General features: G+C 44.1%; 1 protein-coding gene across 2 annotated transcripts in view; it reads right to left on the bottom strand.

Moving 5' to 3' along the window:
• LOC133110188 (cadherin-22-like) overlaps positions 1 to 26,200 on the bottom strand; it is a 299,036-nt gene that overhangs the window by 122,482 nt on the left and 150,354 nt on the right. For both annotated transcript variants that reach the window (XM_061220105.1, XM_061220104.1), the window contains exon 4: positions 9,385 to 9,679. In XM_061220105.1, coding sequence (XP_061076089.1) covers positions 9,385 to 9,679 — 295 coding nt within the window. The remainder of the gene's footprint in view (positions 1 to 9,384; positions 9,680 to 26,200) is intronic.

The following is a 26,200-nucleotide window of genomic DNA, read 5'->3' on the forward strand; positions in this document are numbered from 1 at the left end:
CAGTCATTTGCACTGTTCTGTTTTGCAAGTTATCTTTATTTATTCAAAACCTGAACTCTGTTAAAGTGTGACAGGCATAACATTCCCAAAATCTATTTGTATGCATGAACTGTGTGTTTGGAGTGAGCGTGATGCTAACACAATATTTATTAGCTGTTTGTGCCTCAGCAGAACTAGCCTTTTAATCAACTTTACTAGGCTTCCCAGGCCTCCAAAATCAGGCACTCTAACAGTAAAAAAATGAAATACCCACCGCAGTCTTTTTGATTATGAAATGGAAGCGCAGACGTGTTTTAGTGTCCTGGTGCTAAAATTGATAGCATTTAAGGGCAAGCCACTGTACCACACTCCCTCAGCTGCCATTTAACATCTGTCTTTTTCATCAACTGTTCAACAAAAACACTGACACAAATTAAGGCCGGTTCCTAACCCTGTTCCTGGAGATATATTTGTCCTGTAGGTTTTCATTTCAAACCTAATTTGGCACACCGGATTCTACTAATTAGCAGCTCGACGGGATCTCTCGCTGTTGAACGAGGTGTGCTTTTGTTAGGGCTGGAAAACCTGCAGGACCATAGATATCCAGGAAGAGGGCTGGGAACCACTGCATTAGGATATAAAACCGGTTATGTCATAAAGCTACATAATTTATGGGTGTATTTGTCAGAAAACAATTGCTTGTGCCTCAGGCAGAACACTGTTAAATATGTAGTTCATTAATTCATTAGCTTTAAATTTGAATTAGGTTTTTTTTTTATCCTTTATTTAACCAGGGAAGGTCAATTGAGAACATGTTTCTCTTTTACAAGGGCGCCCTTGGAGAAATGCCAGAGAGAACAGTTGCAAGCTGGGGGAGAGAGAGAGAAAGAGAGATCAGAAGTAAATCCCCTGGATCAGTTTTTAGGTTAAGGGCTCAAGGGCCCATCGTTCCCACCAGGAGCTCCAGTCAGCAACTTTACAGTTGTGAGTCAAGCAGCCTACCACCAGGCTATCCCTCTGTATGTAAGAATGGAGTAGATTAGTTTGCTGAGTTCATCCAAGAGAACGCTCACCCAGCTGAATTTGTGGGAAAAAAACGTATGACGTGTGCATTTATTTGTAAATCAAATAAAGTTATGACTAATGTTGATTTATTGTTAGGGGGGCAGCCAGTAGCCTAATGACTAAGGTGCTTGACTGGGACTGGAAGGTTGGTGGTTCAAGCCCCAGTGAAGCCGTGATAAGGTCCATGCAGCTGTGGGCCCTCGAGCAAGGCCTTTAACCTTGCATTGCTCCAGGGGTGAATTGTGCCCTTCGACTAATCAACTGAATGTCACTTTGAATTTGGTCAGCTAAAATATCTGCAATGTAATGTAACTGTAATGTAATTCCTACTTGGAAATGAAGTGAGATTCTTGAGTTGATTTGTTGTGTGTGTATGTGTGTGTGAGTGCTTGAATTATGCCTGCGTGAGTGTGTATTCTATCCAAGGTGATAAAACACATTGACGTGTGAAAGCTAATTTCAATTATATGTTGGGCTGTGTGTAGGATGACTGAATAAAAACTGACCCAAAATTGCACTGCAAAGCCATGCCAGACCATAATATGCTCTCGAATGATGCCAACTGCCACTTGTGCCAATCAGTACAAATATTTAACAGTAATGCTGTTGTCAAAGTTATTCATAATTAGGGATAATTTGTTCCAGTTATAATCCAACTAAATACAAGGCTTTGCAGGCCAGTTTATTTTAAAAAGCTCCCCAAACACAACACTAATTCATTGGGGATTTTCGAGCAGAGAGCATGAAGAGATGCCAAATCCAGATCAGTAATGAATTAACAGCTCACTCAGGCCCTGCTAATGAGAAATACAGTAGTACAATAGAAGAAGAAAAAACACAAGGTTAATGGAAGGGGTCGTTTCTTGCCAAGTTTACCAATCCTGTGGCTCTTCGGTCTAGCTTAAAATAAATATTTACAGTACAACGGCAAAAGCAATTTTGGAGTAAACAAACACAAATTGAGGCCCACTGCACACTGGTTTAAATTAGATAACAGGTTTGTGCACAAGGTGAATTAGGTAGCTAATTCTGATAGAAAAGTACGCTTCTGAACCTACTTGGAATGTGATATTCTTGTCACATTCATGTCGCCCTGCAATTATGTCCAGGAGATCCATCCATCCATCCATTATCTGAACCCGCTTATCCGGAACAGGGTCGCAGGGGGGCTGGAGCCTATCCCAGCATACATTGGGCGAAAGGCAGGAATACACCCTGGACAGGTCGCCAGTCCATCGCAGGGCACACACACCATTCACTCACACACTCATACCTACGGGCAATTTAGACTCTCCAATCAGCCTAACCTGCATGTCTTTGGGCTGTGGGAGGAAACCGGAGTACCCGGAGGAAACCCACGCAGACACGGGGAGAACATGCAAACTCCGCACAGAGAGGCCCCGGCCGACGGGGATTCAAACCCAGGACCTCCTTGCTGTGAGGCGGCAGTGCTACCCACTGCGCCATCCGTGCCGCCTCATGTCCAGGAGATGGAAATCAAAAATCTAATTCGCTTTCACTTCCTCAAACATCATCTTCGTTAATAGAATGAAATGTTGCCTGAAGTGACTCTCCTAATGTTAGCGTTTCTTATAGGCATGTTTGTGAGGAATTACACTCCAGTGGGGCGTGTTCTCACTGCCCTTTCTACGTTTTCAGCTGGCCTACTGGTGACCAAACTGCATGTTTTTCAAACGCAACTCTGTTTTTGTTGTTGGTCATTTGAGAGTCAAAGTCAAGTCTCTGTTGCATCACAAAAAATTCAACGATCCCAAAAGATGATACATATACTAGCTAGCTACTTTTTTTTACATTTAATGCTTTTTCTATTTAAAGTAATCAGGACTTTTTTTTGGTTAAACAATCAGTTTTTTGGTCGTTTTTCTACGTCGTCGAGTGTGACAAAACCAAGAGTAAAACCACTGATGCTACAAGTTCTTATCGCATGTTCATATCAAAACCCCGGCCACCCTCCCACCCCATGGACATGCTAGATCTGTAGCGCTGTCAGGTGGGCTCCAGGACTGAGTGAGTGAGTACCCTGCCGCTTTCTGCCCCCGGCTGCATACGCGCACCTCGGGGAAAAAATATCGACTTGAGAAGAAAAATAATTCCTGACCCCAATTTGACCCCAAATCCTTGCCGAAAAAGATTATGCAGCCCACTGGCACTCGGCTGCAAAAATAAACATAAATAAAGGTAAACACATAAATAAATAAACAAACAAACAAACGTGAGCAAAAGTTTAAATTGTATTTCTCTCTGAATGTAGTTCCATAAAATAACAGGCCAAAGGGAGAGCATTTGGTTTCTTTCATTTTTTGCATGTAAAACAAGTTCCTAAAACTTTGGATGCGCTAAACAAATCCATACTGTAAATATTTAAAGCATCACTTTGCTTGAGATAGCAATGGCCCAGGGAAGAGCTGGGTTCTCTCTTAAATATTAATGGGAAGAGTTTTCTTAATGCTCACAAAACCTGGTCTTTCCCCCCACCCAAGAGCTGCAGCCAGACCTCCAAAATGTCAACATGGTTAAGAAATATGAAAATAAAAATTGCTATAAAATAAGCAATAAGCCTAGAATTACAGTTACACTGATGCAATGGCCTTAGTCAGCAGGGTTACATGAATTGATGATTGATTAATGATGAACAAATGTATTCATTAAGCATTAACTTTTCATGCTAACTACTAACTGATATAGAATTAACATGGATATTCATAACTGAGCAAACTAGAGGATAAACTAATTTGTTAACCATTAACAAATTAATTAGGCTAACCATTTATTTTTTCATTCCAATATGATTTGGTATAAACTCATGTGGTTGTTAACATTAATTAATGATGTACAAATACATAACAAAGCTACAGATTAGTTGTTAGTAGTTAACAACTACATTATTTGATGCCAATTCATGTAACATTATTGTTAAGTGTTACCAGTGATAGAGTAGCATAATTGTTTATGATACTCAGGTAGGACACAGCCATTGAACCCTTGAGCATGGTGCTTGGCCTGAATAGTTTCAGTGTGTATACCCAGCTATATACTATGAATTGCACTTTGTAAAATGCAAAAGGCTACAGTAAGTATGTAAGTCCCTGTGGATACATACTGCTAAGTGCCTGTAATGTAGCAGCACCAAATATACCGTTTATACAATATTTACAAGCCATACGTATGTTATAAAACAATTTTAGGTGAATATAAATTTTTATGCATCTTAAACCCACAAATCACTCTTCTTTGGTGGTAGTGGTCATAAATTGATAGCAGTCACACTATAAGAGAGTAATGAACACTATTCTCTAACCAAATTCCCTGTCAACAAAGGCAAAGCACATACATAATACATACTGTACACACTTCAGCGGTCATTAGCGATACCTATACGCGTCATAAAATGTCCGACCGCACCATTAACGATGCGCTAGATTACACACGTCTGTTTCCAACACTCATTAAGGGGGCTATGTGGGAAGACGGCCTGTAGCGTAGTGGTTAAGGTAAATGACTGGGACACGCAAGGTCGGTGGTTCTAATCCCGGTCTAAGATCCGCACAGCCGTTGGGCCCTTGAGCAAGGCCCTTAACCCTGCATTGCTCCAGGGGAGGATTGTCTCCTGCTTAGTCTAATCAACTGTACGTCGCTCTGGATAAGAGCGTCTGCCAAATGCCAATAATGTAATGTAATGTAAGACACGCAGACCTAGGCCCACACACACGTTATCAGTGCGGTCGGACTCAGAAACAAAAACAAAAGAATCAATTTTTTCTTTTTAAGTAATACGAAAATAAAGAAAGAAAGCGATGCCTCGGTGAGCTCGATGTTAACAAGCCGCCAGTCACCTCAGCTGACAGGGGTGAAGAGCACAGCCTGCCCTCTTCACGGAACAGGCTCACCTGTCATGACCGCCGTTCACACCAAACCCCCCCCCCCCCCCCCCTGATGACCAGGCTCCTGGTCATCAGGGCTCTCTGCTCGCCGGGGCTGAAAGATGTCACCTCTTGATAACGGTCAGTGTGGTTTTTCGCTCTGCGCCCTCCCTCCTCCCCGCCCCTGCCGGGGCAGAGGTGGCAAAGCATCATTAGACCCGAGGCAAGGAGCGTGGAGACCTTACGGAACCTCCTAGAAAACAAGAAAGGGGCACCACGGTTTCGGAGTTAAACCGGCCTCACTGGAGAAACTGAAGCTTGCGCACGGTTACTAAAGAGCTGGAAGCCGTGCGGCTAACCCCGCGCCGCCGTTTAGCCATGCCTGAGGACGTTTTGGGGACAGGCGGATTAAATCCAAATGGGTTTGTCGTTCTTGGCTCTCCTGTCGATGCCTAGTGGACATCCAAATTAGATGGTGTATCTGTCAATCTCTGCCAAGACCAGCAATCATAACAATGACAAGGACAGGTCATTCTGCCAAACAATGCCTGCTATTTCCCTACCACTAAAGTGTACCTAATGCTTAGTTCACCGAAAAACTAGTATTGAAACAAGGATCCACAACAAGGGTTGACCCATGTCAGGATTCTGTGCCAACGTCTGCTCTTAATTACTTTCATATCTTGATTTGACGTGTATGAGTACCAGCTACAGCTGCAGACTGCAAGTGTATGCAAAAGATTTTACTGTGCTCAAGTACTGGAGTGAACCAGCGTAGTTTATGGAGCTGTCAGAAAACTAAAACTAAGGTAATTGGTTGGCAGGAAAACCTGTACACATATTGGCCCTACAGGGCCAGAGTTTTGCATCCCTTATCCAGCGCAACCACAATAATGTGACATTTAACTAAATATTTGGCAACATTTTATTTGACCCCCTCACCATGAAACTGTCATACACGACATAACAGCTCTCATATGATCGCATAACAGATGATGTCAGTGTATATCAAATGACATAAAACCATCATACTTTCATCTGTAAATGTTATGAGTTTTAAATCATTACACATAATCAGTTATGCCATGCCAGCTGTTATAGCATGCGTGGGACAGTGTTATGTCAGCCTTACGAGGGGTTCAAGGAAAGTGTTACCAAATATTGCTATATCAGTATGTCAAACAATGTCGAAATGAAAATAAGGAGTGAGGTGTATGGATCTATGGAGCAACACCTCAAAGCAGCGTCTTATACTGTAAACATTCATTCTGGCTACTCGGAAGACGTCCCACAGACGACAGCAAGGCGGGGTTCCGCGTACATGAAAAGGACACCATTTTGCTCGGGGGCGTACGCCGCGTGCGCTGGGCTTTAGCCGCAGAGCCGGGCGAGCTGGAGCGGGAGGAGCTTCCGTCTCGCTACGCGTGGTGGGCTGCCCTGTCCTGACCGACGTCCCTTTCCACAGCATCAATCGAGCTCAAACAACGGCTCCCGCGCGGCGAGAGGCAGCTCCGCTCAAGCCCGAGATTACCGGCTACAGATGGAGAGCAGGTCCAGAAGAGGGGGAGAGGGAGGGGGAGAGGGGAGAGAGAGAGAGGGGCGTGACGGGACGATAAGTGAAAATGAATATGCCGCAGGCTTGTTCGTGATTACTTTTTTATTATTATTGCCCAGGATTTTCCGCCGCAGTCATAAAACAGGACGATGATCACGCTCGGCCTCTGAATAATGTGAAAAACCTGTTCCCATTTCATCCAATATTTCATCGGCTGGGGAGGATTTTCCGTGCGGCGCGAGAGCGAGGCGCTAACCGCTACAGAATCCCCCCCCCCCACGACGCGCCCACCCCGCCAGCCCTGAACGCGGCCGAACAGCCCGGGCGAATAGAGAACTCTCCTCCGAGGCTCGCTATTGTGCGAGCCGACGGCTCAATCATCTCCGTGGGAGGAGAGGAACCCATTAACAGTGCGCAAACCCGCACCGCGCGTACGTGCAAAAATAGAAAAGCGGAATAATAAAGCGACGATTCAGACCGGTTCGCCCTGGCTTCGCTGGAGGCATTAAGACGGCAGGAGCTTAATGAAAACAAAAAGAAAAAAAATTACGCCGAACGCTCTCGATCTCGTCCGTCGATTGAAGCGCTCGGACGGTTCGGCAGGTTGGCGAAGCTTCTGTCGGAAGAAGAAGTAATTTCATAACAAACCGCGCGCGCCTCGTAGTCAGCACTTTGCGCCGGGCTGATAAAATGGCGGGATGCGTACGACGTTCAATAAAACTCGCGGAGTAATGAATGTCACCGTTATGGCGAAGCATCAATCACAGTGTAGCGGGCCCTTCAGAGACGGGAGGGCGGAGAATATTGAGTTAGCCGGGGTTCGGGGGGGGAGGGTGAACTGCTGCCCCCGCACTCCTGTCTGGCAGCAGCGGAAGGTACTGACAGCCAGCTGTCTGTCTGTCATTCTGTCTGTCTCTCTGTCTGTCAGAGCTGGGGGTGACCTTATCAACTGGCTGCCAACACCACCGACTCCATTAGCAGTTGTACAATGGAGCAAATGGGTGGGGAAAACAAACGCGAAGCGCTTGGCTAAGCGCCGCTGTTATCTCATTAGTCCCGGCACTCTGTTCAATGTATAAAACATGAAGTGCACACTCATTTAATGTGTAATTTGAGTGAGAGGTGGGGGGATTGGGAGGGGGGTGTGCAGGAACACCTCTGATTCCGGTGCTTTCCCTCTTGTCTGGAGAAGTTTGGCACCCCCGACGTGCTGAGGAAGCACAAATTAATTCTGATCAGGAGGTTCGTTCTGAAGGAGAGCCAGAGCGGGTACTCACTCCCCGTCCTCAGCAGCCTTTCTGTACACACTCTCTCACTCTCACTCAGTCACACACACACACACACACACACACACGTAGACACGCATACACAAATACATGCAGACATGCACACGTAAACACACACACACACATACACAGACACACACACAAACACACACATACACACATACGCATACACACGTACACACGCATACACGCACACGTACATACACACACACACACTCACACACACTCTCACACTCACACACACACACGTACAGACACACTCACACACGTACACACACACACACACACGCACACACGTACACACACACGCACACACGTACACACATACATACACACACACACACAGACACACACACACACACGTACACACATACATTCACACAGACACACACACACAGACACACTCCCAGAAACATGAATAAATGTCCGTATGTTCATACATACACACATCCATAGATACAAGTTAAGAGAAATGCTTTTATAATAACAGATCATTATGACACCGCACAGAAAATCCCGGAATGTTAAAGCGACGCATGCACACACGCATCCACACGCATGCATGCACACGCACACACACACACACACACACACACAAATGCACTCCCACGCACGCACACACACACACAAATGCACTCCCACACACACACACGCACACGCGCACACACACACACACACACCTCACGCTGCTTTTGCACCATTTGCCATTGCTTTCATTTCCTCAGACATGTAATCGCTTCTCTTCACATTCAGTAAACCCAGCCTTGATGTATTGTGTCCATACCTTCAGTTCAGGTTAGGGATGAAAAGAAACATGCTCTGTCATACAGAGACACAGAAATATGCACAGCTCCAGAGACACAATTCTGCTGGATTCATCAGTCAAATAAATGCCACATTAAATACTGCTTTAAATGTTTTTGGCCTGGATTCAATCAATATTTTTCATTAACTTTGACAAGAAAATAAATGCAAGCAAGATGTTCCTTCTATTTAATGGCTACACTTTGTTTGCGAAGAGGAACAATGGCATCTAATAATGAATTTAAGGACAAACTTTGACTGAGATATTAACATCCAGATATTAATGTAGACCAACACCCTCAAAAAACATGCCATTCCTTTCATAAATCCTTTATGTAAGACCATAGCACTCTACTTCAGGTCCCTGAAGCTCTGTTGTTTTGTCCAGGTATTGTCTTGTTTGTATCCTGTATTGTGTGACTGCTTGTTTTTACTACGGTGAAGTTCTATTTATTGATCTAGTATCTAGCATTTATCACATGTCTACCTAGTATCTATCTAGCATCTATCTAGCCATCTACCATCTATCTATCTATCCATCCAGCTGTCCATCTATCCATCGATCCATCATCCATCATCCATGAATCCATGAATCCATGAATCCATGAATCCATGAATCCATGTACCAATGCAATGTCTTTTCCCATTGTTGCAGACTAATTTGTTTTGCCACTACTATTAATATGCCTGTTATTCAAACCCTTGGATACGTTCTCTCTCAACAATTAATGTGATAACACAATTAATGTGCTAATGTAATGAGTCCTCTAGTTCCCCCCCTTCAAACGCCCCAAATGAAGAACCGCGCTCCTACCGATGGGCGACAGCTCGGCCACGCTGCCGATGTAGGGCCCCTCCAGGAACTTGGGCTCGCTGTCGTTGATGTCCTGCACCTTGATGACGAACTCGGACTCGGGCTCCAGCGGCAGGTCGCTGAGGCGGTCCCGGGCCTGGGCGCGGAGCGTGTAGAACGTCTTCTCCTCGCGGTCCAGCCTCTCCGTGGCGTGGATGTCGCCCGTGATCTCGTCGATGATGAAGATGGTGCCCGCCCCCTCGCCGGAGATGGTGTACTTGATGGTGCCGTCGCCTTCGTCCGAGTCCGAGTGGATCTGAGGGGGAGGACCGTTCGTCAGCCACGCTCAGTGGGCCTCATGCGAGAACCAACTCGTACGGACATAATGTTTGTTCTTAAATCACTTAAGTCTCTTAAAACTACTGATTTAGGAGAACACTCATGCAAGAACCACTTGTACGAACATATTTGTTCTTAAAGGAATACACCAGCATTTTAGGAAATATACCTTTTTTCATTACTTACCCAGACATAGACAAGATGTTAGAATTCATTTTCATTTTTGTGCATTCACTGGCTCTGTTTCCATGTTAGCATAACATGTTAGCTTAGCATAAAGACCTAAAGCCTATAGGAGTCAGTAGCCTACCTCCTTCAAAGTGAAGAAATAAACCTGACAGCAACTGTTATTTATCATGTGTATTTGAAATGCATGTGCAGTACATTTTTTTGTAAAAACAACAGACGTTGTTTTTGGAGAAGTTAGACGGCTGGAACTATAACCGCTGAACGCACATGTATCCTTCCGTCTTCCACTGGTTGGTGTATTCTTTTAAATCGCTTAAATCTTTCAAAGGATTTAATGTTCTTGTATGAGGCCCACTTTCTTTCTTTTTTCAGAAGGAACACTACCGACTGGATTCATTATTTTTATTTTGGATTTACATTTTCACTCCACAAAGGTATGTCTGAACAAGTGCTTTAATTCTTCTAGTGAGACTTAAAAAATATTAACTTTCTTTAACTGAAATTGTCTTACTTACACTGGCAAAACTTGAAATGAGTGAAACTGGCTCATTTCTCTGGCATTGTTTTTTTACTTATTACAAAAAAGTAATACAAATGAAATGAGGATTAGGGGAACTCTAAGCCTGTTTTAGAGGGTCCCCTGTAATTCGAACCCTAGGATACGTTATCTATCTATAATGAATGTGCTTAGCCAATTACTGTGCTAATGTAATGAGTGAGTCAAGCTCGCTCACGCTCCCGCAACTGTTAAAAAAACGACCCACCATAGGGGTGTGTTAAAAATTGTAGTACAATTTTACTTGACTTTATGAACAAATTAGAGTATTTACTATTCAAATTGCGTAGTTCATGAAAAAAATTTTTTTGGTTTTACTTCTTCAGGGGCGTTCAAGGCTCAATCGGGGGTCAGTTAATTACCCCAGTAATCCGCACACCCCGAGCAAGTGTCCAGCCACAGCTGGAGTTTCCAGCTGCAGGCCAGAAAGCTTGCTAGTTATGTACTTTAGCTGCTGATTTCATATTCACATTTGGGATGAAAAGCGACCAGCACTGCAGAACAATTCTCTGCAGCGTGCACACTAACAGCACGCACAGAATCAGCACAGGGAGTTGTCCAGTCGGGCAGTCGTTGCTGGTTTTGCAGTCTCAGCAATCTGTCTTAGTGGTATCTCAAACACCTTTCACCGACAGGCTGGCCAGATGACAGCTATCGTCTCTGATATACAGTACAATTTAGCTATACTGTTTTGAAACATCACTTTGTAAGCTGGCCAATGTATTTTTGAAAATATTGATTGTCCAGTACTTACTCTGTGAGCGTGTGTGTGTGTGTGTGTGTGTGTGTGTCCGCATGTGTGTGTGTGCGCGTGTGTGTGTGTGTGTGTGTGTGCGTGTGTATGTGTGCTTGCATGCATATACACAATATGTGTGGGCTATTAAAAGAACTTTGCTTGTCTCCAAAAAAGTTTTGGATTGTGTAAAAAATGATTTCAAATGTTTCAAATAATCATTTTGTAAGATAACCTTTAACACCAGTCATGATTAGGGATACCAGTTTTACCTACCCTTTCTCATCTGAAATTCAGTCTTCCTGCAGCAAGAGGTCACTAGAGCCTTTGTCAGTTAATTATAAAACTGCCCTTGCCAATGAATCTACATCAATTGCCACTAATTAAGCACAGACAATGAATCACAGTAATGTCCCCATACTGTCACATGCTAGTTATAGCTAGTTTATATATTGTTATGTTAGGCAGTAACATTTAAAAGAAAGTGACATTCTGCAATTCTATCCCCTGCACAAATATTGTTGAGACAAATCATAACAATTAACTGAAGGCTTTATAACTCAGGTTAAATAAAATTTAAGTTTTGAAATTTGTGATAAAATGTGATTATGGACAGGTGGTAAGGATGAACCTGTCCGTGTTTCAGTATCAATGAAGTTGGTTAAAAGGGACAAGCATTGTTCACTGCCAAAACCAAAAAATGAAGCCAGTCTCAACATGAATTATATCGAGACTCATTTCAATTACTTTTTTGCTAAAGCTATCGGCAAAGAGGTGAAACAGTTTTGCTAATTTCAAGGGTCGCCAATGCGGTAAGAAAACTTCACTAGTCAAGCAAACGGTAACTTAAAACAATATTTTTGATTTGAGAGGGAATATAAAATCTGATTACAAGACAAAAACACGGATTTCTTGCAGTGTCCCGCAAATGTGTCATCTTTGACATTTTACAATATGTAACTTGCATTCTCCAAGACAAATGCAGATACATTGTACGACCTCAAAGTTCAATAGCCATTGCTCGATACTATCCATAACTGAGCTGAAACCTATGGCATCAAGGAACACGGAGTCTGCGAGAAGAATTGATTTTCCTCGTAGAAAAAATAAAGAGTGAAAAAATACAGTCTGTGCCATTTGACAAATGTGTGACCATCTTTACTTTATGCCAGTCAGCATCTTGCTTCATGTTGTTTTTGGGAATATCCCTGTCATATTTTTATATGCCTATTTAAAAATGCACATAGTTTATGATCATCAGCTTTCTCCAAGCGGAATGCTGGCACTCAAAAAAGCATCTGTCAAATCTTGGTTGACATCTGTCTGCTTTTCAATTATGTTTTTTTTTTTTCTCACTGAGAGAAGATTCTCCTCCTCGCTTATTTCAGGCCACGATTGATTTTTTTCGTCTGTTAATGCCGGTCTATTGCTTTTTTTGGGCCTGTATGGATTTGTTGTAAGCTGTGCAAAATAACTTGACTCCATCAGTGTGCAGTTCACCAGGAGGGTATTATTGCACGCAGATTTTTTCTGTCTGACAGTCTGTCAACGTCAGGTTCTTTCCTCTGTCTGATTTAGTCAAGTGACTGCTGCAATCCAATGCCGACACTACACATAGGGAGTTAGATAATATAGCATAGCGTAGCATAACCCAACACAATAGAACATAACAATGAGGAAAACAGGCCATTCAGCCCAACAATGCTCACCGTTTTCCTGCCACTAAATGGTACCTAGGTCTCACTATTTACCCACACAATAGATAGTATCCAACACTGCCACTGTCCAACAAGCCTCGTCTTGAAAAGCCCTAGATTTCCTGTCACCACTACATGACCTGGCAAGCTATGACGCACAGTGAGTGCTCTCTGGGTGAAATACTAGACCTAATATCTGTGCGGAATTTACCTTTTGCTCATTTTCATCTATGCCTCCTCATTCCGCTGACAAAACTCAACCTGAAGAATCTCTTGCAGCTCAATTTGTAAATCCCTTTTATGAACTCAAAAGCCGCAATCAAATTGACTTGTCTCCTTTCGCGAAGCAAGTATCTTTTCTGTCCTTGATTTTATCTGATTTTTTCCCAACCCCCGAACTCAACTGAATTTGTTGATCTTTCAGCAGCAGCCCATCGTGTCGACTTAATAAGGAGATGGTAGATACGCGACTCCTCCGATTCACACAACACCTATTCAAGCTAATTTCAACACTGCAGACCAGTCATCTACTGCCCATGTCATTGGAGGATAACAGGGTCAGCATATTTCCTGCAGGTGCTGGGTCTGACCAGCAGTGGCCGCTAGAGAGTGATGAGGCCACCGGAAATGCTAGCTTACCCATTTTTCCCAAGGCCGAGCCAAATGTTGCCTCACCAATACAGACCTTCGGACATGGTCAGTAATGGCATGCCTGGGACTGGGATTCAAACACAGGGGTCGTGTAAACCAGAAGTTGCACGTAGTCTATACTACTTAAATCTGCTTTCATCCTGTTAAAGTTGGCAAAGCTAAAATAAAAAAACACAAATCTAGACTCAGAGGATTTGTATTTAATTTGCCGAAATATTTCAAAACTAACTGCGCCACGATCATTTTACCCAAGTGGCCCTATTACCTCTTTGTTGCAAATTCTTTCCGGATCACTGCATAGCACCAGATCTGGAACTGATTTCCCTCTTGTAGGCTGACTGACATACTGCGCCAAAAAAATAATAATTCACAACATCTAAAAAAATGTATTCACTTCTGCCTTGCCCAGTCACCAATTCCCAATTAATAGCTGGGTATTAGAATTCACCCATCATAACCATCTCATCTCCCGGATAAACTCATTTTATATTTCCAAAGACCATTGCATTCACGTTACTCTCTGAATTTGGCAGCCTACAGCATACCCTATTGAGGCCCTTCTCATGTTCCACTATGAGCTGAATCCAAATATCCTCACTTGGCACGAGTTGGTCAATCCCCCGAATCCTCCCGCAAAAAGTCAAGCGAAGAGGTGTGGTGGTCAGAGACAGATTTAAAATAACTACATACATACAGTAGCATTGTTTTAATCATCTCTCCACTACAAGCCTGGTGTAAAAGCTTGACCAGCTTGGAGTTACCAGCTACCACAGATTCCCAAACATGGCTTCAGCTGGTCAAATCATGTTACGTTCGGAGTTGGTCTAAACGGGTCAACCAGCAACCAGCGGTTTCAAAACCTAGCTTGAGCTGTTTATTTCAGCAGGGAACCGCAAGTGTCTGACAACATTATTATTGTAACAGTACAGTTGCTATTCTGAACATTTATTTAGAACCGGGATGTAAAGACATAATTATACTAACCATATACCAGAGCTAAAAGACATACGATTATGCTGGCCCAATGTAGCAATAGCACCCCTCCAGTTCAGGTGGAGACCTTTATGTTTGAACAAGTCACCCCTGCCCAAAAACGACTTCCAGTACCTCATAAACCTCTCTCCTAGGCCAGGTTTGAGGCCAAGTGATCCAAATATACCTTTGTTTCCCTCTGCTTGCACGTGTATAGAGATCCAGAGACGACTACCATGGAGGTCCTTCTCTATAGTAAACTTTTTCCACAAAATTCCACAAATAGTGGAATGCAAGTTGAAAGGGTTAAAAACAGGGTCAGCATATTTCCTGCAGGTGCTGGGTCTGACCAGCAGTGGCCGCTAGAGAGTGATGAGGCCACCGGAAATGCTAGCTTACCCATTTTTCCCAAGGCCGAGCCAAATGTTGCCTCACCAATACAGACCTTCGGACATGGTCAGTAATGGCATGCCTGGGACTGGGATTCAAACACAGGGGTCGTGTAAACCAGAAGTTGCACGTAGTCTATACTACTTAAATCTGCTTTCATCCTGTTAAAGTTGGCAAAGCTAAAATAAAAAAACACAAATCTAGACTCAGAGGATTTGTATTTAATTTGCCGAAATATTTCAAAACTAACTGCGCCACGATCATTTTACCCAAGTGGCCCTATTACCTCTTTGTTGCAAATTCTTTCCGGATCACTGCATAGCACCAGATCTGGAACTGATTTCCCTCTTGTAGGCTGACTGACATACTGCGCCAAAAAAATAATAATTCACAACATCTAAAAAAATGTATTCACTTCTGCCTTGCCCAGTCACCAATTCCCAATTAATAGCTGGGTATTAGAATTCACCCATCATAACCATCTCATCTCCCGGATAAACTCATTTTATATTTCCAAAGACCATTGCATTCACGTTACTCTCTGAATTTGGCAGCCTACAGCATACCCTATTGAGGCCCTTCTCATGTTCCACTATGAGCTGAATCCAAATATCCTCACTTGGCACGAGTTGGTCAATCCCCCGAATCCTCCCGCAAAAAGTCAAGCGAAGAGGTGTGGTGGTCAGAGACAGATTTAAAATAACTACATACATACAGTAGCATTGTTTTAATCATCTCTCCACTACAAGCCTGGTGTAAAAGCTTGACCAGCTTGGAGTTACCAGCTACCACAGATTCCCAAACATGGCTTCAGCTGGTCAAATCATGTTACGTTCGGAGTTGGTCTAAACGGGTCAACCAGCAACCAGCGGTTTCAAAACCTAGCTTGAGCTGTTTATTTCAGCAGGGAACCGCAAGTGTCTGACAACATTATTATTGTAACAGTACAGTTGCTATTCTGAACATTTATTTAGAACCGGGATGTAAAGACATAATTATACTAACCATATACCAGAGCTAAAAGACATACGATTATGCTGGCCCAATGTAGCAATAGCACCCCTCCAGTTCAGGTGGAGACCTTTATGTTTGAACAAGTCACCCCTGCCCAAAAACGACTTCCAGTACCTCATAAACCTCTCTCCTAGGCCAGGTTTGAGGCCAAGTGATCCAAATATACCTTTGTTTCCCTCTGCTTGCACGTGTATAGAGATCCAGAGACGACTACCATGGAGGTCCTTCTCTATAGTAAACTTTTTCCACAAAATTCCACAAATAGTGGAATGCAAGTTGAAAGGGTTAAAAACACCTAGCATAGACTGCAATTAAAAGCCTAGAATCAAGGCTAAACACTACACCTGACTAACAAGAAACAGCTGTGAAGACAACTGTCTGATTACTTTTGGTCCCTTAAAATGGGGGGGGAGGGGGGACTAAAGGTTTTGAATTCCTACAAGGATCACCCAATGGATGTAGATACCCTCAAATTAAAGGTGGCAGCCTGCAACCGAAATGTGCGGGTTACTGAATGCCAGAGGAGACTGGTGGCATTTATATTTGAGCTTATTTTCATTCAATTATCGGGCAGTTATCTGGTCTCACTAATACAAAAGAGTTACAGTTGAGTAGCTTTTGAAACGTCTATGCAGGCAAGGTTTCAATTTGATTAATTGCACACTGCGAGAGACAGAAGCGAGTATGCTAATTTTTTTTTTTTTGCGAATGCTTGAATGCGAGTGTGTTTAATACTGTAGAGCGCATTGCTATCAAGTAATCATTTCAGATGGATCGAAATTATGTTCTCATCAATTCTGAAATGCGGAGGGTCATCACACCCAACATTTCTTACAAGGGTAAGAGTCGCAAATGGGTCTAGTGTGTGAAGCACTTTTCTGTGGGCAGAAAAACATATTTTTAACGTCTGAAAAATGCCAGTGGGCGTCCTGAGCACAATAGCTGAACAACAATGCGGACAATCTGGCTGATAATGCCACGTCTGGCAACCTTGTTCTAATTAGCCGTCCCCGGGTTCTCTGCCAGACAAGGATATATCTCCACCGAAGCATTTCCCTTATCTCAATTCAGATGTCAACGTTTGGTAAGAAATATGTGGAACTTTAATGAATCGGGTAAACTGCAGGGTAATTTCTGATGTTTTTAAAGTCACTTTCAAAATGGTAATCGTTGCGGTGATTAATTTATTTCTTAAAGACTTACCGGGAGCTAATGTGCTTTAAGTTGCTGATAAGGGCAACGCGAGCTGAGGAGATCTGAGCAGTAAATGTCAAAGATACTTCATCACGGGAAAAGCCCCGCAAACAGGCGCACAGCAGCAAGAGGCTTTCCTTCTCCTTTCCTCACAAAAGCAGGGAGCGTGTGCTTTTTTCTATCTATTTTCTGTCAAGTTGGCAAACCAATGGAAAGATTACAGGAATTTATAGATTCCATATTTCTGCTAGGGAGACTCTTTGATCATTATCTGTTGAACATTACACACATGTACTAATATTGACGCTTGACTTTATGGCCTTACATTGAGAACACATCAATTGCAGTACTTTCAGCCGGTGTTTGTCGAAGTCAAATCTTTTTTTAATTTTTTTATATAGAACATTTCACAACATTTATCAGGATACCTACAGCGCACAGCATACAGCATACTCAGAGAAAAATGGCTCCAAAAGGAATGCTGTGATTCCACAGAACCCTATCATGTTAAAGGGTTCCGTGTCAGGCGAAATGTCTCAGAGCTTTCACACTTCACATCAATGATAGTGGGTTCCATAAAGAACTACAAATGGCTAATCTATGGAGACAAACCAGTGTGTGTGGACTAAACCACCCACAAGCTTACCCTGCTGAAAAAAACAGCTCAAGCTAGGTTTTGAAAAAGCTGGTAGCTGTTTGACCAGCACAGACAAGCTACCAGCACTAGCTGGTTGACCCAGCAAGACCAGCTTGGCCATGCTAGTTGAAAAAAAAAAAAAAAGCTCATACCAAGCTAGACCCAGCTAGACCAGCTTTATGACCAGCTCATACCCAGCTAGACCAGCTTTATGACCAGCTTGGTCATGCTGTTTGACCGGCTCATACCCAGCTTGACCATGCTGGTTGACCAGCTCATACCCAGCTAGACCAGTGTTATGACCAGCTTGACCAGCTTGACCAGCTCCATTTTCAAGCTGGTCAAGCTGGCGTAGCTGGATTTACAGCAGGGTAGACCACAAAGACAAGAGACATCTCCTCGGGCAGCACAGAGAAAGACCCTGGGAAGAGCTGGGCTCCACACTGAAGCTGAGCCTCCTCCTCTTGAGCTGACAGTGATCAACCAGCACAGTCTGCTCAGGCCTCGGTCAAACCAGTTCAGGACAGGATGGTGAAGCATAGTATAACAATTCATGAACTTGGGCACTGCAGTACATGGTCCTGGTAAATACATGATTTACTCCACGTCCTGTAGGACAACTCTCTTCCGATACCTTCATGAAGGCCTTTAGCACTAGAAGGAACTGAAATCGCAAAACCAGACACGACTTGCATGTTCCCATCGTGTACAGAATTCATTCAACACCCCCGAAAAGCAGTCTCAAAGATGGAAGTCACCCCGGATACAATGGTAATTGACGACATTGAACCGAATACTGTAAATCCACCCAAGACCTCTCCGATTCCAAGCAGTGCGGCAGACATACAGCTGTTCCCCACAAACTCTTTCGATTCCTTCCACGGTTTAGAGTTTCTTCCCACGGTTGCAAATTACCATGCAGTAAGGCACAGCCCAAACCTATCGAACGAACAGAAGAGGGAATGAGGGGGAAAAAAACCCAGTCTCCCCTGTAAATATTTTATAAACCCTTAATTAAATACAGGATTATATCACCCTTGCAGGGATTTTCATTAACTATTTGTCGTAAAACAGCGGAATAATGCAAGCCCAGCTTCAATATTGCATTTTTTTTCCCCTTTTCATTTTGAAATCTACCCCAAGTCAAATAAATGAACACTCTTTTGGGGTATCAATATTTCAGCAATAATAAAACACTCCAACAGCTAGAAATATAAGACTCCAATATCCAGAGTTGAAGTCGAGGAAAAAAGTAATCTTTTTGATGCCAAAGCAATTCCTCAAAACACTGTACTCCCCAGATCAGTCAATGCATCCCTTTAATGAACTTTAGACAACAAACTAAATGTGAAACAATAAAGTAAGTTATTTTTAATGTACTGTGATAGATTAAGTACTACATGACATGATGTGCTGTTAAATGTTTCCTAATTACAGTGAAAGAGAGTAAAACACTTTTTTAACAATTAAACATATGTTGAAGCCTGTATGGTACTAAAAAAACATTTTTAAAATTCATGGAATACCTTGGGGCAGGGAAATCTTGAAGTAATACGTTTGAAATGCTATTTAATCATACACAACAAGTACAATGACAACAGCAACAACAATGGTAATGACAATGATAATAATTGTAAAAATAATAATAATAATAATAATAATAATAATAACAATAATAATAGTAGTAGTAGTAGTAGTAGTAGTAATAGTAGATATACTTTATTGAACCCCATGGGGTAATTTGCCCTCTGCATTTGGCCCATCCTAGTTACTTAGGAGCAGAGGGCAGCTATAGTGCAGTGCCCAGGGTCCAACTCCAGTTCTGAGGCCAGTGCTTTGGTCAAGGGCAACGACAGGAGCACACCCAACTTGATATCTTTCAGCCTGCATTACAATTCAATTAGCATCATAAACCTACACCCACCACCAGAGCAGCGAAGCAGATGAGACTCCTCAGGGCGATCGCTCATATAACCTATCCCCTGATGATGTAGCTGACTACATTTATATGATAAATGCAGAGTAGGTTCCCATTTTAAATGTTGCTGAAACACTTTATCAATAACAATTTATTCTGCCCAGAATTCAAATGCACTCGTAGACTGTGTACTTGATATTTCAGATTTCATATTTCTGTGGACGTTAATTAAGGAGCTCTGCTGTTCTGTGGCTTACTGAGATTTGCCCCTTCGTAGTAGATATTGATACACATAAATCAGCACGACACATTTTTTGCATCCGAGAAGACGGGTAAAACGCATCTAAATCACTCTGCCCAGCCTGCTCTTAGACTATCCAAGCGTGAATATAATCCAAGAGAGGTTCCTCGAACTAGTTAGGAGACCAAGATTTCAACGGTCACAGAAGTGTGAGCAACGCAGGCTAAGAATAATCTCCCCTGTGGAACTTCCACAAAAAAAAAAAAAAAAAACTGCCTTAAGCCACCTTTGATATTCCACAATAAAACCCACTTTTCACAATGACCAATTCATCCTTGGCTATTCAATTTGAGTCATTCTTAGTAAATTCAGTCTAAAATCACTGAGCTCTCCGAACTCAGCGGGAAAGGTTACCACCAGCAAAGAATAAAAAAAATAAAAAGAGCATTCAAAATAGAAGCATCCGGAAATGCCCAGAAGATGCTCATCAACAATTGGCAAGAAGCAAAGGCAGCAGGATGTCTTTTTGACATGTGCGAATGCTTTTTTGGACCGTGGTGCGGGAGTATGTGTGTGTGCCAGGCGTGTGTGTGTGCGTGGGGGGGTATGATGTCTGTGACTGGCAGAGCTTTACCCCCTGTGACGCCCAGAGCTGAGCTTAGCCTAGGCGTGAGGCACGCGCTCTCCGCGTGTTACAGGCCCACATGCATATGCTAAAGGCCCACACGTACATTTTCATATCACCTCAAGCTTTACGTTTGTGCCCTATATTGATTCAAGTAAAAAGAAAAATGGCAATTTTTGCTATTTTTCCAAGCTGTTTGTAAAGCTACTTGCCACGTGACACGACATACATTTTTACATAATTATTGGACGACGTTGCTCATTATAAACCACTGAGCCCACGTAGTCTGCCTCTTTGAGACCGAGCCAAAAGCCTTCCGACACCTGTTGAGAAACCTGTTAATCTTCTAAATTGGTTAGTTACTTATTTTGTTATTTACTGGTTAGTTTGTGAGAACCCTCTCCCTCTCCCTCTCCTTCACATTATATTATATCCACTTAAAGGAGCAGTGTCACACTTTTGATTAAATGCTTAAATTATGTGTGTAGGCATTTTTAAAATCAGCGTCTGGTCAGTTTGGTTTGAATTTCCAGCCTGTGTTACCCAGAAAGTAACTGGGGCACAAATTCCACCCTTGAACGCAGAACTGGTTTATGGGAGACCACCCATCCAGGTGATCACATGAAAATACGCTAACATTAGCATACAGATATCACAGAACCGACCTTGGCTAGCCTCAGCGATATGAGGACATACAGATATCACAGAACCGACCTTGGCTAGCCTCAGCGATATGAGGACAGCTCTTCACAGAGTTACGGCACGGCTCAGCCATCGTCAGCCATCAGCCATCATTTTGACATTCTACCGGCTCCATTGCAGCCATCAATAAATCTGACAGCTATGAGGTTTTCACTTATTAGAAGCAACGATGCTCTTGTTCAGTTGTAACCAGCTAATTTAGCTAGCTAGCTAGCCCCAGTCTCTGATAATTCTTATGAGACCGGGCCTAGCTAGCCTACATTATAGACTGTGATGACGTAGCGGATGTGAATAGCCGCACACTTTATAATTTGGATGGCGTTAAATGATTAAAAAAAACAAGCACAACTACATTTCTCATTAAAATCAATTCACTATATGGGAATGAACCATTGAGAAATGAACCACAGCGATTCTCTAACTCTGAGGCTATCATCCAACGTGACATGATGGCTACAGAGGAGCCGCTGCCATTAATTACAATGGATTCGTTCCCTCAGTATCCAAAGGCTGATGGACGTGTTTGTTTCGAGAAGTTTTGCCCCATATTTAGGAAACGGCAACACTGACGGTGATTTAAAAAATGCCTACACACATAATTTAAGCGTTTAATCCAAATAATGTCTGGCATTATTTGGAGCTGCTGGCAGTCAAACTGGCACTGGAGGAGTGGAGACATTGGCTGGAGGGGGCCGAGAAGCCGTTCATCGTCTGGACCGACCACAAGAACCTGGCATACCTCCAGACAGCCAAAAGGCTGAATTCTCGACAGGCGAGATGGGCTCTGTTCTTCGGGAGGTTCAACTTCTCTCTGACCTACCGTCCAGGTTCGAAGAACGTTAAGCCCGATGCCCTGTCCCGTCAATTCAACACCTGTTCTGAGCGTGAGATCCCCGAGAACATCCTTCCTACCTCCTGCACCATCGGATCTGTCACATGGAAGATCGAGGCGGTGATCCAGAGGGCTCTACGGGAGGATCCCGATCCCAGGTCCAACCCCGGATTACGCCTATACGTCCCCTCAGCCGCTCGGACACAGGTGCTGCAATGGGCCCATTCATCCCTCCTTTCCTGCCATCCCGGCTTTACCCGCACCTTGGCGGTGCTGAAGCGGAGATTCTGGTGGAGTGCCATGATCCCCGACACCAGACGCTTCATCAAGGCTTGCACCACATGCGCCAGAAGCAAAGCATCTCACCAGGCCCCTGCTGGACTGCTTCAACCATTGCCGGTGCCCAGCCGACCCTGGAGTCACATCGGAGTGGACTTCGTGACCGGACTTCCCCTTTCCGAGGGTAACACCACCATCCTGACGGTGGTGGACCGATTCAGCAAAGCGGTACACTTCATCCCCCTGGCTGGATTGCCCACCGCCCAAGAGACCGCGGATGTTCTGGTGAGAGAGGTGTTCCGCATCCACGGACTTCCATCGGAAGAAATTAACCGCGGCCCCCAATTCATTTCCCAAGTCTGGAAAGCGTTCTGCGTGGCCCTCGGGGCCACAGCTAGCCTCTCTTCGGGCTACCACCCTCAATCCAATGGCCAAACTGAGAGGGCCAATCAGGACCTGGGGGCCGCTCTACGCTGCGTATCGGCCAAGAACCCAGCCGGCTGGAGCAAGATGCTTACCTGGGTGGAGTACGCTCACAACACCTTACCCTGCGCTGCCACCGGGAAATCACCTTTTGAGGTCTCCCTGGGCTACCAACCTCCACTGTTCCCTGACCAAGAAGCCGAGATCACTGTTCCCTCCCTCGCCATCCACATGAAACGGTGCGCCAAGGTTTGGAGGGATGCCAAGGCCGCGCTGCTAAGCACGGCAGACCGCAATCGGCGTTTTGCTGATCGCCACCGCACTCCAGCTCCAGTCTACAAACCAGGTGACTCCGTCTGGCTGTCCACTAAGGACATTCCCCTCCAAGCCACCTCTCACAAGCTACAACCCCGCTTTATTGGTCCCTTTAAGATCCACAGAATCATCAACCCTTCCTCTGTTAAACTGTCACTCCCTGCTTCCCTTAAGATTCACCCCACATTCCATGTCTCATGTATTAAGCCTGTATCCTCTCACCCCATATGTCCCCCGGATCCCCCACCACCTCCCCCCCGCATTATTGACAACCACCCCGCATTCACTGTTAAGAAACTCTTGAACATTCGTAAGAGGGGCCGTGGGGTGCAATACTTGGTTGACTGGGAGGGCTATGGCCCTGAGGAGCGTTCCTGGGTCGCTCCCAGTCTCATTCTGGACAAATCGCTCATCAGAGACTTCCATCGTGACCACCCTGATAGATTCCAAGGACCGCCAGGAGTCGGTCGTTAAGGGGGGGGTCCTGTCACGTTTCAGGTCTGTCTCGCCATGTTTTATGTTTATTCATGTTGTCTTAGTCACGTAGTGTCTTATCATGTATTATGTTAGTCTAGGTTCGTCATGTTGTTTAGTTTATTTCTTGTTACGATTTATTTTCTCGTCATGTCTAGTTATGTTTCGTTACGATTATATTACCTGGTTATGTTGAGTGATTATCGTCTTAGTTTCGCTTTGTGTTATGTTTCGATGCATGTTTATTGTTACATTTACTGGTCGTTGTTATGCATACACTTTTACATGTTTTTCCGCAAACCTTGCGTTCCGCCTTTTCTCTCTCTCTCTCTCTCTCTCGTTCTGTCCTTCACTCCCCTAGTGTTTCTATTTGTCTATTTACTAAAACTACTAACGCTAGATCAGGATTGGGTAGAAACTAACAAGACTAATCATGTGTTCATGTTACCTTACTTTTTTGGGGATGTCATTTACTAATTTACTAATGCTAGGGCAGGATAGGTTTATTACTAACGATTACTAATCTCCTTGTTAAACTTGTCATCCATCGCACCTGTTTTCCATTTACTTGCTACGCTCTAACTAATTGTCTACACCTGTCTACACCTGCATTTATAGCCCAGTCGCGCAACTGTTCACTGCGAAATTGTCTGCCTCTGTTTACCACGCAACTCTTGAGCATTATTTACTGTTTGATTACACGTTACGATCCACGCCTGTTTACCGACCATCGATTATTGATTTCTGTTTTGTGACCTTCGTTTGTTTCTTGACTACGTCCCCGCCTACCGTTTTTGTACTTTTACCCCGCTGATTGTTTCATGGTTTCGACTCCCGCTTCGCCCACGACTACGCCCCTGCCTGCCGTCCGCCTGTTCATCTGCCCCGCTGACAGCTCTCCTGCTACCAGACCTCCCTGCACGCCTACCGACTACGAGATTGCCTCTTCCCTCGGCACCGTGCTTTTTGTTTGTTTTGTATTTGTTTGGCTGGATCTTCGTGTATGGACTTTGCTTGTATTGACTACGCTCCTGGGACTCGTCCCGAATAAAGCCCTAACGGGACTTTATTTTACTATTGTTTCTGAGTCGTGCATTTTGGGTCCAACCCCCACGCACCCGTCTCAAATAAGCTGAACTGAAAAATGTGTGACAGTCCTTTAAACTACACTTCTTCCACTGTCCATGTTAACACAGAGAGCTGACCTCAGGCGGCAGAGGGGGAAGGGGTTAGGATCCACGTCACCACTCTTTGCAAACATTTTGCCGGCGTTTCAGATAGGAAAAAGCAGGAACAGAGCTCTGATGCGTGTGGGCCTTTAGTACGGCGCTCGCTGACACACGGGCCCCCCGAAGAGCAGGAGCTCGGCTTCTGACAAGCCTCTTGTTATGAACACTCAAACGTGGAGAGCAGCACTTCCCTCCCCCTCCCCTGCCACCCCCCCCCCCACCTCCTCCTCCCCCTCCTCCTCCTCCTCCTCCTCTGGCAGACGCTCCGGGAGGTCTCTTAACATACGAGAGGACAGGAGGCGCGGCGTCCAGGGGCTGAGTTCAGCCGCTCTCCGTGCAGCAGTGTCACCGGTGCCACTTCCTGTTATCACCTCGCGCGCTAGAAGTGTGGATCCCTCCATCCCACCCCCTGCGGTGGATTTTCACCCCAAATGTTCACTATGCCAATGCACTGAAGAAATGGCTGTCTTGACAAGCGTTTTCAGTCTTGTAATAAATCTAAAAAAACATTTTTTCTCAAGTATAAAATGGTAGGTTGTTTTAAGTTACTGTTTGCTTGACAAGTGAAATTCTCACCTCATTAGCAAATCTTGAAATAAGGTCAAACTCACCTCATTGGCGTTGTTTTTTTGTCTCATTTCGCAAAGAAGTGATAGAAATAAGGTTAAGTCTAAATATAAGGCTATGATAGTTCTTAAGACCAACTTTATTTATTTTATTTTATTTTATTTTTAATTGACTATATGTATCCATTACAATTATATTCAACTTCAGATAGAAACAGAGAGAAATGAAGAAATGAATTAATATAATACACATGTATTATCGTGGACAAAAAAATGGCTGATATTTCTGATATTTCTCAATAAGAAATCCCTGCTCTCTAATACAGAAGAAAAACAGCTTGGACAGGGTACTTCCTGTCCAAACACGATGTTCTCACTCCTACAGAACGTGGAGGACATGTGACATACGGTGCATGATATACAGTAACATAATGACAGGAACAGCCCAACAATGCCTGCTTTCCAACACTAAAAGAAGACGTTTGAATAGAAGATGAATCATCTGCCTGAAACGCTGCGCTAGTTAGTCGGCCGTGCTTCTCCACGCAGCCCCCTCCCGCGTTCCCCGCACGTGTCCGCACGCTCCCGAGGGAAGGAGGGCCTGGAATTTGCCCGGGGCTAAGGAGGGCCTCTCAAAGTTCAGCTGGCTAACAAAGGGCCCGATAGCGAGCAGCCAGGACTCGAGGCCCTCCAACCGACTTTCCCCGAAGGACGCGAAAAAGTGTTTTATAAGGACACGGCTTCAAAGCGAGGCCTCGCATGTATTAAACAGGTGCAGACGGCCGTAAAAGTATTTTATATACAATAGCGCAGGACAAAGGCAGGGCTATCTCTAATGGCTAGATCCACACAGTCTTTGAT

Source organism: Conger conger, chromosome 14, assembly GCF_963514075.1.
Source record: "Conger conger chromosome 14, fConCon1.1, whole genome shotgun sequence".
NCBI classification, from domain to species: domain Eukaryota; kingdom Metazoa; phylum Chordata; class Actinopteri; order Anguilliformes; family Congridae; genus Conger; species Conger conger.